Source organism: Lipotes vexillifer, unplaced genomic scaffold, assembly GCF_000442215.2.
Source record: "Lipotes vexillifer unplaced genomic scaffold, Lipotes_vexillifer_v1.1 scaffold1370, whole genome shotgun sequence".
Taxonomy (NCBI): Eukaryota; Metazoa; Chordata; class Mammalia; order Artiodactyla; family Lipotidae; genus Lipotes; species Lipotes vexillifer.
The window spans coordinates 28,076-46,665 of NW_006781776.1; the positions used below are offsets into that span (position 1 = coordinate 28,076).

An 18,590-nucleotide genomic window follows, 5' to 3' on the forward strand; every position below is an offset into this window, starting at 1 on the left:
GTGCTGAGAGGAAAGATGGCAGTGGAAGAAACATCCAGGATTCCACTTGTCTAAGGAGAGGATGGAAGAGGCAGACACAAGAGGAAAGGGGGGTGTCCTAGGCAGGAGAAGAAAAAGCAGAGAGGAAAATTAATAATGATTTTCAAGCTCCTAGACCCTGTTAAAAGGAGGGATCATTTTGCTCTTGTGAGAGAACACGTCAAGGACTGAGGAGGGACAGGACAAAGGATTTATCTGCAACCATTGGGCCATCAGCCCTGGGAAACAAAGAGACTGTGGAGAGTCCTCCATGGGTAGGAGGTTGGGAGGCTTGGATGCAATAAGGGTGGTGTGAGCTGGGGCAGAGAGACCCTTCTCCAGCCCTCTGATCCCAAGGCCACTGTGATTTTAGGATAACACTCCTGTGGGTTTTGTTTCTTATTTTGTTTTGCCACCTACAGGCGTGGTCTCCAGTTTCACATCATCCTATGGGTCTGTGTCTCCGACTGTCTCCTTCCAGCCCTTGGTCCATTCTACCCCCAGGGCAAGCTGCTTTCCTGGACCCCCAGTGTCAGCTCCATCTATTGGCACCTCCTCCTCCTCCACTGGCTTGGCCTCTGCAGGAGGTGCTGGTGACCAGGCTGAAGGTACCATCTGCTCCAGCGGGGCAGGGGTGCCCACTAACTCAGCATTTGGCAGCACAGTGCCATCCAAGTTGTCCACCAGCTTGAAGCCCCCTGGTGCAATGCCCACTAATGTGCTCACCAGTCTAGCACCATCCAAATTGCCCATCAACTCAGTGCATTCTGGCATGGTGCCACCCAAAGTGCCTACTGGCTTGGTGCCTGACCACAGGAAACATATGTGCACGGTGCCCAGAAAGCTGCCTGCCAACACAGGGCCCACCATCAGGAACAGCAACAGACTCGTGGAGGTGAGTCCTCGCCCCTCCTAGCAGTGATCCAGGCCTCTTCCTTGTACCCTTTCCAGTCTCCATTCTGTCTCCAGCCTAGGCTGGTCTAGGGCTTCTTCTGAGGGCATAGGGAGAGCTGAGACCTAGCCTCATCCAGACCTAACACCATGCCCTTTAGAGTAATAATAATCATTAGAACTCTTAAGTGTGAATGCTTCAGGAGGGTCAGGCTTGCTGGGCCACCTCCACTGGTCACATGCATTAACCCATTTAGAGCTCACAGCTCCCTTTTAAGCTCATCAATACTATTTTGCAGGTGAGGAAACATTGAGGGGTAGAGCAGGGTAGCCTGTTTGCCTCGATGCCTTTCTCTTCACCACTGGGGCATCTGGCCTGCCCCACCATGACCAGGGTTTTACAGTCCCAGCCCATCCATCTCTGACCCTAGCGACCTCCACAGTTGCCTGCTCGGAGCCTGCACGTCTAACCCTACTACTGCTGTCTGTCTGGAAGAACCAAGTCCATGGGGCCCCTTGGGTGCATGGCCCAGCCTCTGACCCTGTGGCTGCTTCATGGCCATCAAGCCCAGGCATAATGTCAAAGTAGATGGGGCCACACATGACCAAGTGCTCCCTGGGTGGGAGTGAGCTCACAGGCAGGCCAGTGAGTAGAGCTTTCAGCCCTGGAGGAGTTCACCACTGATGCTCCTGCAGGGCCTTAGTCCCCTCCTCCCCCACTGTCCTCCTGCACCATCAGTGGGTTGAGTCCCCAAGAGAGGGTTGCCTCACAGCACTATGGGCTGGGAACTGAGGGGTTGGCCTGTTTTGGGAATGGGGCCACCCAACCTGGCTTGCCCCCCACCATCCTCAGTCCCTCCGGTCCCTCCTTTCTTTCCCAGGAGACTCCAGCATCTCCAGCACCCGCAGGTACTGCCACTGGAGGCACCTCGCCATGGCCAGATAGCAGCTCTGACTGCTGGGGCTCAGAGCTGGAGCTGAGCAAGCCTGGCAGGCTGGTATCCAGGATGGACAGCCAACCGTTCTCGGGCTGCTCCGCAGACCTCGCCATCAGCCACAGTAACTCCCTGGGCATGGGGCCTGACAATGCTCCGGAGGAAAACGAGTACGAGTCTGAAGACACCATTAGGATCCACGGGGGCCCCAGTACCCCCATCCTGGGGGACAGCCCTGGGACACACACTGCCCCAGAATTCCGGGAGGAGGAAGAGTTGGAGGAGTTGCTGGTGGTCAGGAACTTGCCCTGGGCTCCGTGGCTTGGGGTGGCCGTGGCTGGGGTGCTCCTAGCTGCGCTCCTGGCCACACTGTACCGGCGGCGCCTACTCCAGTGAAACTCCTGGGCCCTCCCTGTCACACATCTGCTCCCTTTCCCATGGTACATCTGCCTGAGCCACTGAGTTGAGCTGTCCCACCATCCTTGACCCTATCTCTGGGTTGGCAGAGGCTGGATCAGAGGCGAGGCAGCATTTCCGTCCCAGCTCGTGACCTTGGCAGCTCCCCCACCATCCTTGGCTTTCTGGGCCCTGGGCTGCCCTGAGTGCTCCAGACCTCGCCCACCTGGCCATCTGGTTGTTGCCCTTATCCTCTGGAGGAGGTGCCCCCGTCTAGGCCTTATCCCTCTTTACCCAAGTGCAAGGATCAGGAGGTGCTACTGGAGACCGCAGGGGGTCGGAAACATCCCCCATCCTGCCCTGGTCCCTGGCAGCCAATGGGGCGGGTAGGAGACCCCACAGAACATCACTCCAGCCCCCAGTGGCCCAGCCTCAGGCTGTTGCCCCAGGAGCAGCGGGGTGGCCCATTTTCAAGGACTTAGTCCCCTGCCTCTCTGGTTCCCCTCCCCTGCCACACAAGGTTGGGGAGGAGGTCTGGAGATTCCCATGGACCCCTGGGAAGCCTGATCAGGTTCTAGGCCTGAGGACCACCTAAGTGCCTCTCTCCAGCCTTCTCATCCTGGTCTCTGTTCTCTTCAGCTCCGTATGGGGGTTGGAGAGGGAGCATGTGCAGGGCAGAGCTCAGGCCACGGTTTGGATTTCAGCTCCACCCCTTCTTGGGCTGTGTGGCCTTGGCAAATAATCAGCCTTCTCTGGTCTTGCTTACTCATGTGAACCCTGAGGATCATGGCTCATCCTTCACTGGGTTCTCCTGAGATTGAAGCATACACGTCTTTGTCAAGTGCCTGGTCCAGAGCAGGTGGCCACTAAATGCTTCTCTCACCTTTCCCTGCCCAGCCTGGTAGAGATGAGGGCATGAGAGGCAGAGTGCCCAGTGGGGAAGCGTGCACTGCTGCAGCAGTGTAGGATGGCCTAAGCCTGCATCCCATCTTACTAATTCTGTGCTCTTGGGCAAGCTGTTAACCTCTCTGTGCCTGTTTTCTCATCTGTAAAATGGGGATGAATAGTAAAATTTTATGTATACATATACATGTCCTAGTGTTGTGAGGATTAAATGAGTTTATCTATATAAATCTTAGAATGGTTCCTGACATTTCATTTACTAGGGGTGGATACATTATCTCTATTCAAATGTGGAGGGACTGGAGCACTTGGCCGTGCCTTTAGAAGCAGACCCAAACCCTACTGCCTATGCCTCTTTTATATTTGTCCCTTACTTTAGTCCATGCACTGCGGAATTGTTGGGGAGTGAGGAGGGAGGCATGTCCACTGGGGCAACTGTGCAGGGTGGGGGCTAGGGTGCCGCCCAGCAGACAGATGGATTGAGGGATATCCTTGTGGGTTCTTTCCCAGCAGCCATTGCTGGACAAGGGCCAGGCACAGGAGCCTCAGGAGCTACCTTCATTTCTGAGCTCTGCAAGGGATAGGAACTAGAACCCTGTGGAGACGTAAGGGGTAGGGCTCACTGTGGCCCACCCCCAGACTGTCAGTCTGCAGGGTACTGCACCCTGCTCTGGCTGCTACAGCCTTTCTCTACGCTGCCCTCGGGGACTTCAGCGACCTAATGACCTCTACTTATACCTCTGAGCTTCTCTTCAACCCTCTCTCCAAATGCAACCACCTGTACCCTGAAGCCAGGAGTGGTCCCTACCCAAGCTGTCTGCAACCACGCCCCATCACCCTTGCTCTTAACCCTCTGTGCTGCTTCCTCCCTCCCAGGTACCCAGGTCAGTGAACAGTTCATGAATAGGTACTGGTTTTAATGTGTTACCCTCCCAAGGTAGCTTTGGAAAAAAGTGTCTCAAGAAAGCAGCTTGTAGACCCAAAGAATGCTACTTAAATGGTAGAATTTCAAGCACAGTGACCAGCCATGTGGGAGATACCTTTGGGTAAGGTGTGTAGGAAACATTTAGGGACCATCCTGGCACTTTTCAAATTATGCTGCTCAGAAGCCCTGACTTGGCCTGCATTGAACAGCATTCCTATTTTGGCTGTTGTCAATAAAATGCCAACTTCAAGCAGGATTGGGAATTAGCCTGTGGCCAGGAGAAGGCTTGGGGTAGTTGATAAGAGATGGGGAAGCACCCTTCACCTCGGGGTAAAGGCTGGGGTGGGGCCAGAAGGCCCAGTGACATCCTAAGCGCTTAAGGGCAGACTCAGCAGTAGCCAAGGTACCTGCACATAAATCCCTCTCCATCTTTTCTCTCTCCTGTTGAAACATTTTCTTCAAAGCCCAAGAGCTACCACTGCTTCTCTTCCCCTGGGAAACACCTGCCGATTCTGCTTGATGACCCACTGAAGCCAGACTAATACCACACTCTCACCTTGCTTCCCTTGGTTGGATGTGCTCACGTACAGAAACTAGAATAATTACCTCTCCCCTCCACGTGCCCATTACACACCTTCAATAGTTATGGAATCATGGATAGTCTTGTTCATCCCTGCCTGATTCCCCCTTTTCTGTACAGGTTCTTTTTGTAAGTCAGAAAGTGAAGAGTTCAGAAAGTCAAGGGGAAGACTTGGGACAGGAGGATTCTGTGGCAAAGGCCCTCTTTTTTCTTCCAAGGCATTCCCCTCTTGGTTTCTTGGCCTCAGTGGGTGACATCCCTCTTGAACCAGTTCAAAGCGTGAGTAGCACTGGTTCCCTGTCTTGGGAGGAGAGAACCAGAGGAGGTTCCTTCACTGACAAGCTCCTTGGAAGTATCTGGCTACTGCTTCTGTCCCAGAGAGGTGATGATTGATGGGCAGTTTGCCCCATTGCACGAGGGGTCTCCTTTAGGCTCTGACAAAGCCCTTCCAGCAGGCAGAAATTCCCATTCTTGGCCAGATTCAAACTTCACAGCATGTGTCCTGCTCTTATAGGAGTCTCCTAGAAATGGAGTCATTCAAGCCTTGAGGTCCCTTGCTTTCTACCAATGCACTATTGTGAAGCTGATGGCCAAGGAACACCTCCACCCCCACCTTCAGGGAGAGTACTGTTCAGGGTCCCTGGGCTAGTCTGTGCTGGAAGTGATAACTCTTTATGGATAAAAATCACATGCTCCCCTTTCTGCTCTTTTCTGCGTAGCCCAGGGCCATGAAGTTCACACTTGGTGCAGGGCATGGTCACTCAGCATTCCTCATCCCTGCTGCTGCTGCTGTTAATAACAGCAATAATAAAAAGTGCTACCACTTACCCCATACCTTGTTGCATACCAGGTGCTGGGCTAGATGCCTTACATGTATTAACTTGTTTAATCCTCACAATGACCCTATGAAACGGATACAAGTATGACCCAATTTACAGCTGATCTGCAAGACTGGGAGGGACAAAGGACCAGAGGGGACAATGCAAGGGAAGACTCTGGCCTGTGGGCCTCAGAGTTGGATGTTCTCCATGCCCATGACCCACAGCTGATCAGGTGTCTGGAGCCTGGGACCCCATTTAAAGTGAGATTTCACACCATCACATCTCTGCCTGGTGTGCCAAGATCTGCCACCTGCTATAATAGTGTAATGATGTGCAATATACAATTAATATAGTCTCAGGGATGCTGTGACAATATGAATATAATCATCTTGTATGTGCCCAGGCTCAGTGGCCTGAGGCTGAATGAGGTGAGGCAGCTGGAGGTCAGTTTGGTTTAGCAGATATTGTTTGTTAAAGGATTCCCCTGTGCCAGGTCTAAGGCCTAAAATGAGTAAGACACCTGCATACCCTCCAGTGGTCGGGAATGACAAAGTATGGTGGAGACATATAGGCTTTCATGTCATTTTTTTTCACGTATTTATACAACAGATACTTATTTTGCTCCTACTGAGTGCAGAGTATGGGGACAGGCCTTGGAGAGACACAATAATAACACAAAAAGCCCACCTTAAGTGCCCCCTTCTATCACTCACTGTCTCCAGTATAATTGTGAGTGGTCTAAAGGAGTGTCTAAAAGCAAGGGCAGGGGTGGGAGGGAGGAGAGAAAAGTGTTGTTTTGATCAGTCATGTACTATTACAGTAGAATACTAGTGCACAACAATGAATACGAATGAAAATATTGCTACACTCAATGTGGATATATTGCACAGACATGATGTTGAGAAAAAGAAGTCAGTACAGGGCTTCCCTGGTGGCGCAGTGGTTGACAGTCCGCCTGCTGATGCAGGGGACACGGCTTTGTGCCCCGGTCCGGGAAGATCCCACATGCCGCAGAGCGGCTGGGCCCGTGACCCATGGCCACTGAGCCTGCGCGTCCGGAGCCTGTGCTCCGCAACGGGAGAGGCCACAACAGTCAGAGGCCCGCGTACCGCAAAAAAAAAAAAAAAAAGTCAGTACACACACAAAAGTGTTGATTGGGTGATTCTATTCATACAAAAAGTACAGAAATAAGCAAAATTGATCTATGGCATTGAAAGTTGGCATGGTTACCTTTGATTTGGGTGTTGGTTTCATGAGTACGTTCAGTTTGTGTACAGAATCGCTTTAGAGATATGGAGATAAACCAAGGTCACCCAAATGAGAACAAACATAGGCTGTTCATTCTGAGCTTGTAAGAGCAGCCACTGTCACTTGCATTTGGCCAGGAGGGTATCAAAGGCAGGCAGGGACTGGGAAAACACTGTGGTGAATAAAAGAAAGGGAAGGCTTCAGATGTGCTGTGATTGGAAGTTGTTTGCCTGGGACACTGGAGACTGGCTAACTAGAAGAGGGGCACCTTATGGAATTGGTTGGGGAACATATTTGACTTTCTCTGGTTGGTCCCGAGATGGAAGAGAGGGAAGAGGTGGTTGGGGATTAGGAAGAAGCTGGCACACATTAGCCAAGACCTGATCATTCTGGATGACTGCTGCAGAGGCTGTGGTTTGGCTTTCCAGGCTGGTTACTGCAGAGTTCTATTGCCATATATGGTCTGGCCACTATCCTTTTGTATATTCAGTCTCTCAGAGGGAAGGATATGGGCTCTGAGAGGGGTCTCCACTGCCGGAATGGGATGGGAGTGGGCACATACATGCTTCATCCAGCTCCCTATCCCTCCCTGGGGTCAGTGGTGCTGCCTGTAAGGATAAGGCCAATGGCTAGAGGGCTCTGCTGCAAGCCATGGCTTAGCTACTGCACCCACTAAAGTTTTTTTAAGGCCTGGCTTAAAGCCCAGCTCCTTTTGGAAGCTGTTTTGAATAGATCCCTCTCACTTATTAGCCTTCCTAAATTCTCATGGCTTACCTCAAATTCTTCAGAGTAAATTCTCACCTTCCTGCCTGCATTTTAAAATCTTACACTGGGGGCTTCCCTGGTGGTGCAGTGGTTAAGAATCCACCTGCCAATGCAGGGGACATGGGTTCGAGCCCTAGTCCGGGAAGATCCCACATGCCAGGGAGCAACTAAGCCCATGTGCCACAACTACTGAGCCTGCGCTCTAGAGCCCACAAGCCACAACTATGGAGGCCCACACGCCACAGCTACTGAAGCCCGTGCGCCGAGCCTGTGCTCCGCAACAAGAGAAGCCACCGCAATGAGAAGCCCACGCACTGCAACAAAGAGTAGTCCCCACTCGCCCCAACTAAAGGCTGCGTGCAGCAATGGAGACTCAACACAGCCAAAAATAATTAAAAAACCCACACAAACAACTTACACTGAATATCTTCCTTCTACTTACTCAATGCTGTTTCTATAAAAACAGCAATAAAAGAAAAATACCCCCTCAACCCCACAGCTTTTTATTGAAGTAAAATATACATGCTGAAAAGGGTACTTCAAAGACAGAAGGGACCTGGGGAGACGGGGTGGGCAGCAGCCAGAAAGGTGGAGATGGGGAGAGAAAATGGGAACGGTGAGAAAGATGAAGAAGGGAAGTAGCCATGGGTTCTAGTCCTGGGTCCACAGCCAGCTCCTGGTGTCCCTTTCCTTCCTGGACCCACAAACCATGAGGCTGGACCAGGTGATGTCAAATCCTTTTTCCTCCAGAGCTCAGTCCCATCAGCCCTTGAGTGTCCTTCGCATGGACTGGCTGTACCAGCTTCCTCCCCTCCTCTGTCCTTCCCCATCCCCAAGTGCCACTGCCATACTGTCTGAATCGCTGATTTCCTAGCAGTCAGATGCTGTCTCCTATTTGATCAGTTTGCTTGTATTTAACATAAGAAGAAAGAAAAATCCTTTCATTATCACATGCAGTTGGAAATCAGCTTCTTGCAGGAGGACTGTCCAAAGGAATTGGGAAAGAGAGAAACTGTGGTAGCTGCTGAAAGAACTGCTTTTTTCACTACTTGCTATCAGGACGATGTCCTTAGAATTGTGAGCCCATGGACTCACGTTTCCAGTAATTCTGCTATTATTACTTCTAGAACTTAAGATCCTTTAACATTTCTTTTATTCAGTCCACAGTTCTGAGGATCTACCCTGGCCAGATATCTGCTTGAAGTGAGGCTCCTGCAGTGAATGTAAATAGAACTTTCAATCTGGGGGGCTTGTTCAGGACCCCTCCCCCTTTTTCCTCCCACCTTCACTTTCAGGAGTCTCTACTCCTGAGACAAGCTCCTCAGTTCTCCACATGTGGCTGGCTGTCACCTTCTGGCCTGGCTCAGTGGACTCCTTCCTTCCAGGAGTCCCAGTCCAGGGGGTCAGTCTCCCCTCAGAATTTTCACCTTCCTTATAATCTAGTCTCTTTAAAACATCTTTTAATTACACAGGTAATATACAAATATCTGCTTGCTGTAAAAAGTTAAAATTCCACCAGGCGTTCCCTGGTGGTCAAGTGGTTAGGATCCCAGGCTTTCACTGCCATGGCCTGGGTTCAGTCCCTGGTTAGGGAACTGAGATCCCAAAAGCTGCACAGCGAGGCCAAAAAAAAAAAAATTTAAAAAAGAATAAATAAAATACCACAACTAGAGATTATCATACTAAGTGAAGTAAATCAGAAGGAGAAGAACAAATACCATATGATATCACTTATATGGTGAATCTAAAATAGGGCACAAACGAACCTATATATGAAACAGACTCAAGAGAATAGACTTGTGGTTGCCAAGGGGGAGGGCAGGTGGCAGAGGGGTGGACTGGGAGTTTGGGGTTAGTAGATGCAAACTATTACATATAGAATGGATAAACAACAAGGTCCTACTGTATAGCACAGGGAACTATATTCAATATCCTGGGATAAACCATAATGGAAAAGAATATAAAAAAGAATGTATGTATAACTGAGTCACTTTGCTGTACAGCAGAAATTAACACAACATTGTAAATCAAGTATATTTCAATAAAAAAGTGAAATTAAAAAAAATTTCAAACTATACAGTTATATAGTCCAGAGTGTCTCAAACTTCAGTAGAGATACAAATCCTCTTGGGGATCTTGTTAAAAGCAGGTGCTGACTCATTGAGTCACTGTATTAAAATTTTTTCTTTTTGTGGTACGCGGGCCTCTCACTGTTGTGGCCTCTCCCGTGGCGGAGCACAGGCTCCGGATGCGCATGCCCAGCAGTCAAGGCTCACGGGCCTAGCTGCTCCGCGGCATGTGGGATCTTCCCGGACCGGGGCACGAACCCATGTCCCCTGCCTTGGCAGGCGGACTCTCAACCACTGCGCCACCAGGGAAGCCCTAGTCACTGCATTTTTAAGGAGACTTTTTTGACTAAAGACAAAGAGCAACAATTGATAATGTCCTTTAATCCCTTGCAATCCTGTTTCCGTTTTAGGGGGGTTGATAGACATCATTCCTTGCCTCTATGTACTTCTGTGCCATTTGATAGCCCTGACTTAATCCCATCCTTGGCCTGGGGCTGGGGATGCTCTCTGAGGTCCATTTCATAGCAGTGGGGTGCAGGGCCTTCTCTACAGCCCCCTGTATTGCTCCACAAACTATTGTTGCCAAGCTTAATGGGTCTTTGTTGAATTGAATTTAGTTCATGCTACAATCCAAACCACTTGGTCATTGTTTCAGTTGGTTGAGGACCCTCTGGCTCTGGATTTTTCCCCACCATGTGCAGGATGAGCCACCAAATCACTAATGAAATGGAGAACAGGGCAAAGCCAGAGCCCCACACAATTCTACTCAAGACCATTGGTCAACTGATCTCATCAGTTGACCTCATCATTAACTGATTAGTCAGCATTCTACTTTCCCTGCAGTCATCCAAGAGTTAAGAGTATATATAACACAGCCCCTATAGAGGTGATCCATTAACTAATGCTGCATAAGAAATTATTCCAAAACTTAATAGCTTAAAACAACACATTTAGTATCTCAGTTTCTGTGGGTTAAGATTTCAGGTGCAGGTTTGCTGCATCCTCTGGCTCAGGGTCTCTCACAAGGCTGCAGTCAAGGTGTTGGCCAGGGCTGCAGTTTGGGGAGGATTCACTTCCAATCTCACTCACATGGTTCTTGCAGGATTTAGTTCCTCACTTTTTTTTTTTTTAAATTTATTTGGCTTTGCCAGGTCTTAGTTGCGGCACGTGGGACCTTCATTGCCGCGTGCAGGATCTTCGTTGTGGCATGTGGGATCTAGTTCCCTGACCAGGGATTGAACCTGGGCCCCCTGCATTGGGAGTGCAGAGTCTTAACCACTGCACAACCAGGGAAGTCTCAGTTCCTCATTGAATTGTTGCTCTGCGGGCTGCACTTCCTTGTTGGCTGTTGGCCAGAGGCTGCCTTCAGTCCCTTGCCACATGGGTTGCTTCATAGGGCAGCACACAACATGGTAGCTTCTTTCATTAGAAAAAGCAAGAAAAAATGTAAATCTCTAAAAATTGAATCAATATGGAAAAAAAATGGACTCAATTCTATATTGAGTTGTTGGCTGAACTACACAGAAAGAAATTACTTCAAATGACTTTAAAGCACAATTTGATTTTTCATCCCTAGTGCAACATATCCTAAGGACAAAAAGAACTGCAGAAAAATCTTAAACAGTGTTTAATAATCACATCATTGGTAATACTGATATTTTTATTCTGAAACTATTATCTATATATTTAATGATAAAGCAAATAAGTAGTGAATGTTGTGAAGTCCTTAGATTTTCAGGTTAAGATAAAAGAAGCTAAGTAAAAACTCTGTAACCTTAAAAATGAATGGAAAGTAGTATAAATCCATGATACATTTTTCTCTTAAAAAATTTATTTTCTGGGCTTCCCTGGTGGTGCAATTGTTAAGAATACACCTGCCAATGCAGGGGACATGGGTTCGAGCCCTGCTCTGGAAAGATCCCATATGCCATGGAGCAACTAAGCCCGTGTGCCACAACTACTGAGCCTGCGCTCTAGAGCCCGCGAGCCACAACTCCTGAAGCCCGCGCACCTAGAGCCTGTGCTCTGCAACAAGAGAAGCCACTGCACTGAGAAGCCTGCGCACTGTGACGAAGAGTAGACCCCGCTTGCCGCAACTAGAGAAAGCCCGCGTGCAGCAATGAAGACCCAATGGAGCCAAAAATAAATAAATAAATAAATAAATTTAAAAAAGATAAAAGACACTATACACAGTAAAGAAAGAAAAGCTACACACGCTTCAGGCGTTGTTTTTTTTTTTTTTTTTTTTTTTTGGGAACCGGGGCCTTTCATTTTTGTGGCCTCTCCCATTGTGGGGCGCAGGCCACTGCGGGGCACAGGCTCCGGGGCCATGGCTCATGGGCCTAGCTGCTCCACGGCATGTGGGATCTTCGCGGGCCGGGGCATGAACCCGTGTCCCCTGAATCGGCAGGCGGACTCTCAACCACTGCGCCACCAGGGAAGCCCTCAAGTGTTGTTTTGATGTTGGGATTCGTCTTGGCAGTCTCAGGTGATGATGATTCTTGATTCTTCAGGATGATCTATTGCAGCTCACAGACCCGGATGGAAGTTTCCTCAGGTCAAGGAGAACCGTTTTGTTTTTTTGTTGGGGGAGGCAGAAATGTAGGCAATGCTGGGCACTGAGATTTAGAAGAGTAGCTATACGTTTTCTTGGTTTTTGTAGGATCCCTCTGGGGTGGCTTCCTGCAGGAGATGGAATTTCCAGAGTTAGGAAATAGGGTTTCCAGAGTTAATCCTACTGTTCCTGCGCACGGGCTTTCTCTAGTTGCACTGAGAGGGGGCTACTCTTCGTTGCAGTGTGCGGGCTTCTCAGTGCGGTGGCTTCTCTTGTTGCGGAGCACGGGCTCTAGGTGTGTGGGCTTCACTAGTTGTGGCTCACAGGCTCTAGAGCGCAGGCTCAGTAGTTGTGGTGCACAGGCTGAGCTGCTCTGCGACATGTGGCATCTTCCCGGACCAGGCATCGGACCTGTATGCCCTGCATTGGCAGGTGGATTCCTAACCACTGTGTCACCAGGGAAGTCCCAGGGAGCTAGTTTTGAGTGAGCATGGCAATTCTATTCAATACGCAAGAGAGAAGCTCATATTTCTTGTTCAGCCTGCTACTAGCAGTCATTACAGGAAAGATGAAGAACATAAGGGGCATTACAGTCTCTCAGGGGAGGCACTTATGAAATAATTTGCTAGCAAGATAAACCCACAGTCCCGTTCAACTTGACAGAATGAGGGAGTGCCTTGGGGGTACAGAGCCATGGGTCATTCCAGGCATGGGCAACCTATGGGAGAAGAGACGCTTGGATGGACCTTTGGTCAGTATCTCAGGGCTGGAGGTGACCATGTTCTCACCCCCCAAAAGAAGGTGATAAAATGATTTAAAAAACAAAAAACAATGATTTAAAAAACAAAAAAACAATCAGACAAAATCCCCAACAACCCAGGCCCTGAGGCGGCCACCAAATCCTTCTGTCCTCCACTGCACCACACAGAAAGGGGGTCCAGACTCTCCTTCCAAGAGCCAACCCTACTTCCTGGCTCCCACACCCCCCCTCCTTCACTACAGGAGGGTGGCAAAGGATTTATAACCCACCTCTTTCTTCCAGTTGCCATGGAGACCAACCCCAGTCCTTTCATTAGTTCTCGTACTGGGAACATGTCTCTAACGCAAGAGGAATGAAGGGGCCTTAGCTCAAACACGCCAGTGGCAGTGCTGGGGAAGGGGGTGGCGGTCAAACAGAGCGCGGAGGACTGGTGGCCTTGACGGCAGCAGTGGAATCAGGTCGAGGGACAAAGGCTAAATTCAGCCGCGGTTCAAGCCCTTCTGTTTGCCAACGACGGGCGACCAGACGCTGCGGCACACCGCTGGGCTGGAGAAAAGCCGGGAGACGACGAGACGCAGCAGCAGGGCGGTGCTCGGGGGCGCGAGGCGGCTCCCGGGAGAGTTCTAGGGCCTGGAGCGCCTACCTGTGCACCCCGGTGGAAGGGGGCGCAGACCCCTCCACCAACGCGTCCACTGGGCGGCGCCGCCATCACTCTCTGCTCAGCAACACCGCCTTCTCCTCTGCCCAGCCCGGATCCCCTCCCTTGCCGTCCTCCGCCCCGCCCCAAGCCTTTCATTGGGCGGAGGCGCGGTCGATCCGCCTCGAATCAGGCAGCCGATTAGATACGAGGCCTTCGGGCCGCCTCCAGCTTGTTTGGATTGGCTTGCTGCGCGTTGGCGCAACGGAAGAGGCGGCCTGCTGAGGGTGTTCTTCTGCTCTGGCTGGATTGCCGCGGAGGAGGCGAAGAGGGCACTGGCGTTGGGGGGCTGGCTCGGTCGGCAGCGGTGCCTGCTGCGGATGGGAGCGGGCCGGCTCGGCGCGCCCATGGAGCGCCACTGGGGGGTCGCCGCCACCTCCGCCTCGTCGGTCCGGGAGCCGGCGCCCGGCGGCCCCGATGGGCGGCGGCGGGAGCCACTGCGGCGCCGGGCGAACAGCGCGTCGGCTCCTGCTGTCGGGCCCTCGGTTTTGGCGGAGGGCGTAAGGCGGGACCGGCCCGGCTCTTACAGCGGCGCTACGTCGGCCTCCCGTCAGCGCGTCGAAAGCCTCAGGAAGAAGCGGCCGCGTAAGTTCCCGGCGGGGCGCCTTCGCGTTTCGCCCTGCCCCCTTCCGACCCGGTCGCCGTTTTTCCCGCGCGGAGACAGTGCCCCCGCTCGGTGGTCCCAGGTTGGTGCTGGGCTGACATCTGGCTGGAGGCCTCGGGTACTCCAACGCCGGGGGCTGCGTGTTCGGCCCCGTCCGGCCTCGCGCTTCTGCTTCTCGGTTGTCCGAGTGTAGCGTCCGTACCCAGGACCCTTTCTCCCTCCCGGTTCTTAGTTCCTTGTGCTTTCTTCGGCCGAGAATCGCATTATTTTTTTCCTCGGGAAGGCTTCTTTTGACCCATTTTCACCACCTCCCCTCCCCCTTCAAGTCATTTGAATCCCCAGTGTCTGTCTTCCGTGGATTTCCAGAGAGCTGCAAGACGTTACATCCTTTTTACCTGGAGATTTTGGACTCAAGGAAAATAGTTGAGTTGCTGCAAGCCTAAAACTGGATTCCGTATTGTGTATACTAAGCTTTGTCTGCTTTTCTTCCCATGAGAATTCGGGTCTTGTCTCACCCAGATATCGCCTCTATTTTCTTTCCATCTCTTTGCTGATACTCACGATTCAGTACTGTAGCAGTCTGGGCATTAAGCCTTTCTCTTTTGAGGGAAAACGACTTCTCGCCTTGGTGGTTGCACATGCTCTTCCCAGAGAATCGGTTTTATTCTCAGGTTTTATTTTCTGCATTGTGATCTAGTCCAGATATTTTCTTCTCTTTACAGGTCTTCAGTTTGGGTCCTCCTTCAGCCATTGCAACTCTTGAAAGTATCCACTGTCTTGATACTCTAATATGAGTTTTACGATATGATAACATTTTACATGTGGCTATATATATTTTTTCTTGTCGTTGCCAGATTCCTATTTCAGGAAATCAGCTTGTTTTAAATGTAGATTATGAGAGTGAGAAAGTGGCAGGGTGAGTGTGAGGTCTTTTTTTAAAAATTATTATTTTTTACTTTATTTTTTTATACAGCAGGTCCTTATTAGTCATCAGTTTTATACACATCAGTGTATACATGTCAATCCCAATCGCCCAATTCATCACAACCCCCCCCCCCCCGGGTGTGAGGTCTTTATTGGATAGTCTTGTACCTCAGCCCAACAACCCAGTTGCTTTACTTTTTTATGATTTGGATGATTAAATATTAAACGCACCCCTATTTTGCTGTGAAAAGTTTGAGAGTTCTTAATTCTTTTGTCTTTTCCTATGTTCTTGAAAGAGAATTGGAAAAGAGATGATCTGCTCTCAACCTATACCGTTTTTAGAACCTGGTTCCTGTTTTGAGAAGCACCTGATTTTTAAGCGATGCAAAACATTAGTTCCTTCGTGGTTTTGTACTGCCTCATTAGAGATGGATGTAAATTCCAGAGATTCAGCAAAAAAGAATCACAGCCATGTAGCCAGCTCTTTGTGACCACTGGCCATGAAGATTCTAAGAATTGTAATTTCAGTGTTTGCCACCAGTCAGGCACTCTTAAAAATTTTTCTTCATGTACTCTTCTAAGAGCTTTAATAAACTCATTAGTCCTTACAAAAGTCATGAAAAGCCATCTCTTAGATAATGAGAACTAAAGAAATAAACAAGGTATTGTTTTCTTTCCATTTGTTCTTTCTGTACTGTCCAGGGGTATACCTGTTATATGGAGAGGCAGTGTATTGATTGTGTATTGACCAAAGAATATACTTTGGTCTTAACTTTGAGAGAATTCAATAAAGATTTAATCTTTGTATTTTTTATTAGGAGAGTTGGGTTGGTGCCACCTTTCTTTTGTTAGAAAACCTCATTCTGATATCATTACACTACTTATCTTAAGGTAGGAGACTAGTTGTCATCGGAAACTAGAAGGAGCTGTTCAGTTTATCTTAGGAATTGTGGGCCTTGATTATAGTCATGTTCTGCCACACATGTTCCCTAGAGCAGTGTGATTCCCAAACCTGTCCCCACCTCAGACTTAACACATCATAGTCATTAGGGATGAGGCTAGGCATGTGTGTCTAAGAAGTTCTTCAAAAGTTTTAGATTAGCTGGAGTATGTCTCATAGGTCTGAGAGAAATACCAAATAAAGATTGGTTTAAAATGATGGTATTGATGATGCTTACGTGTTCATATTAGACACTGTTCCAAATACTTTATAAACATTTAAGTCTTGCAGTTATCCTCTGAGGTGGGTATTTGTTATCCCCAGCTTCCAAATTAGGCAACAGCCTCAGTGAAATTTTCTCTTTCTCCAAGGGCATATAGTGAGTTAGTAATGGAGCTGTGTTTTGATTCTAGGTGTCTGACTTCAGACCCAGTGTTTCTTGACTTTCCACATCTTGGAAGGTACGTGCGATGTAGTTCAGAGTAGTGGTTCTCACATGGAATCACTCAGAAGCTTAAAAAAAAAAAACTCCTCAGATCTGCAGAGGGGTCTAAAAACGTGTTTTAATTTTTAAAATTTTATTGAGGCATTATTACATACAGTAAAATGTACAGTTTTGGCAAACGTAACAAGAGAACATTACATGCATGTAACATGTAACAAGAGAACATACATTTTAATCTAGGGCCCCAGATGTGCAGGAGGTGTGGGAACTCTGGGATCACAGTGCTTCATGGCAGTGCCGGGGGATGAGCTGGATCTTTGAGGTGACTCCCAAGCATGTTCTAGCACTCCAGGGAAAGCTTGGGGACATGCTGATTTTGGAATCATGCCAATCATGGAATTTCCTTAACCTCCATTAGTCTAGAAAATAAAGCTTTTGTTTGTAGCTTGATAATACTAATCTAGAAAATAGTTAGCTTTTCCTTGGTATTTGGGGCAGCATCAGTGTTGCCAGAATGGAACTGGTGCTGGGAGGTTGCCTTTTATCAGGTGCAGTGTTTCATCTTCAGTTAGGGAATTAGGAAGGGCCGCCCACTGGGAGCTCAAGAAAAAAGTTAGATTTCTATTGCTTTGTAGCCCATTTTTGAGGGACAGAATAGGAGAGGGTGCTTTTTAACCTATTGTTTTATCAACTTTAAACCTAAATGAAATAAAAGTAAACATGGCTCCTCTTTGATGAATAATGAATATAAAGCATTAAGCATAACCTAAAAATAATATTATTATGCAGCTTGTAAAATTAAGTATGTTATTTTAGGGGCCCATGTATGAATTGTGCATTTAGATAGTATGATTGTTGAGTGTTGGCATCACTGCCCTCTGTATATCTGAGGAGACCATTAGCAAGGGGGATGTATGTTATTAAAAATGTTTTGCTTAAACACATGTTAAAAGGAGAGATAAGGACCAAGATAGTAGCCTGTAGGTTGTTTGAGAATACCTTATCAGGCAGTCATATAGCAGAATAGCTATTTTGTCTGGTTATTTAAAAGAGCAGTGAGGTTCCTTGGGCTTAAATTTATAACCTTGGGAGCGCTTTTCAGGTTCATAATTTGGGGTATCTTTATCTTCAGGCACTGTTCTTTCTCAGTTAATATTCTTTTTCAGTTTTTGTCAGCAAGGTGGACTAGGATATGAAAACCCTTTATAATGACTTAAAGTTTGCTTTCTGAAAGTGAAAGCTATCTTGCAGTTTTTAGTAGCCTATTAAGTTTTGTATGTTTATATTTCTTTTCTTAAAAAATAAATTTTATTTATTTATTTATGGCTGTGTTTGGTCTTTGTTGCTGTGCGCGGGCTTTCTCTAGTTGCGGCGAGTGGGGGCTACTCTTTTGTTGCGGTGCGTGGCGTTCTCATTGTGGTGGCTTCTCTTGTTGCGGAACATGGGCATTAGGCGCGCAGGCTTCAGTAGTTGCAGCACGCGGGCTCAGTAGTTATAGCGCATGGGCTTAGTTGCTCCGCGGCATGTGGGATCTTCCAGGACCAGGGCTCAAATGTGTCCCCTGCATTGGCAGGCGGATCCTTAACCACTGCGCCACCAGGGAAGCCCTGTTTATATTTCTTGGATGTAAAATTTATTATTGAGTCTGCTGGTTTTATAGTAGGTAGTATTTTATAAGTATCTGGTCCCTGAGTTAAACTATTTTGGGAATACTTATTGAGGTCCATCTTTTAAAAAGTATTTATTTATTTATTTGGCTGCACTGGGTCTTTCTTAGTTGCAGCATGTGGGATCTTTGGTGTCACGTGCGAGCAGGATCTTTTTAGTTGCGGCATGCGGACTTTTTAGTTGTGGCATGCGGGATCTAGTTCCCTGACCAGGAATTGAACCCGGACCCTCTGCATTGGGAGCTCAGAGTCTTAACCACTGGACCACCAGGGAAGTCCTGAGGTCTGTCTTTTAATATGAGGCCAAAGATCTATCGCTGCCTAGACCAGTCTAGGGATTTGAGTTTGCAGTATTTTAACCACATGTGGTCTGGTGTAAAGATATTCATAATGTTGGAAAATTGAGTACACTTTTATAAACCATATATTTCTCATTGGAAAGCATTTC

General features: G+C 48.5%; 2 protein-coding genes and 2 non-coding genes across 4 annotated transcripts in view; 2 read left to right on the top strand and 2 right to left on the bottom strand.

Annotated features, from left to right (window-relative positions):
• MAVS (mitochondrial antiviral signaling protein) overlaps window positions 1-2,240 on the top strand; it is a 7,975-nt gene extending 5,735 nt beyond the window's left edge. Inside the window, exons 5-6 of the mRNA XM_007454834.1 lie at window positions 441-913; window positions 1,791-2,240. Coding sequence (XP_007454896.1) covers window positions 441-913; window positions 1,791-2,240 — 923 coding nt within the window. The remainder of the gene's footprint in view (window positions 1-440; window positions 914-1,790) is intronic.
• Window positions 2,241-10,771: 8,531 nt separating this feature from the next.
• TRNAG-CCC (transfer RNA glycine (anticodon CCC)) lies at window positions 10,772-10,844 on the bottom strand. The gene has a single exon. It is a non-coding gene; the product is annotated as a tRNA-Gly (tRNA).
• Window positions 10,845-13,525: 2,681 nt separating this feature from the next.
• The window catches only part of PANK2 (pantothenate kinase 2), a 28,352-nt gene continuing 23,287 nt past the window's right edge, over window positions 13,526-18,590 (top strand). The window contains exon 1 of the mRNA XM_007454835.1: window positions 13,526-14,147. Coding sequence (XP_007454897.1) covers window positions 13,883-14,147 — 265 coding nt within the window. The 5' untranslated portion in view covers window positions 13,526-13,882. The remainder of the gene's footprint in view (window positions 14,148-18,590) is intronic.
• TRNAG-CCC (transfer RNA glycine (anticodon CCC)) lies at window positions 18,344-18,416 on the bottom strand. The gene has a single exon. It is a non-coding gene; the product is annotated as a tRNA-Gly (tRNA).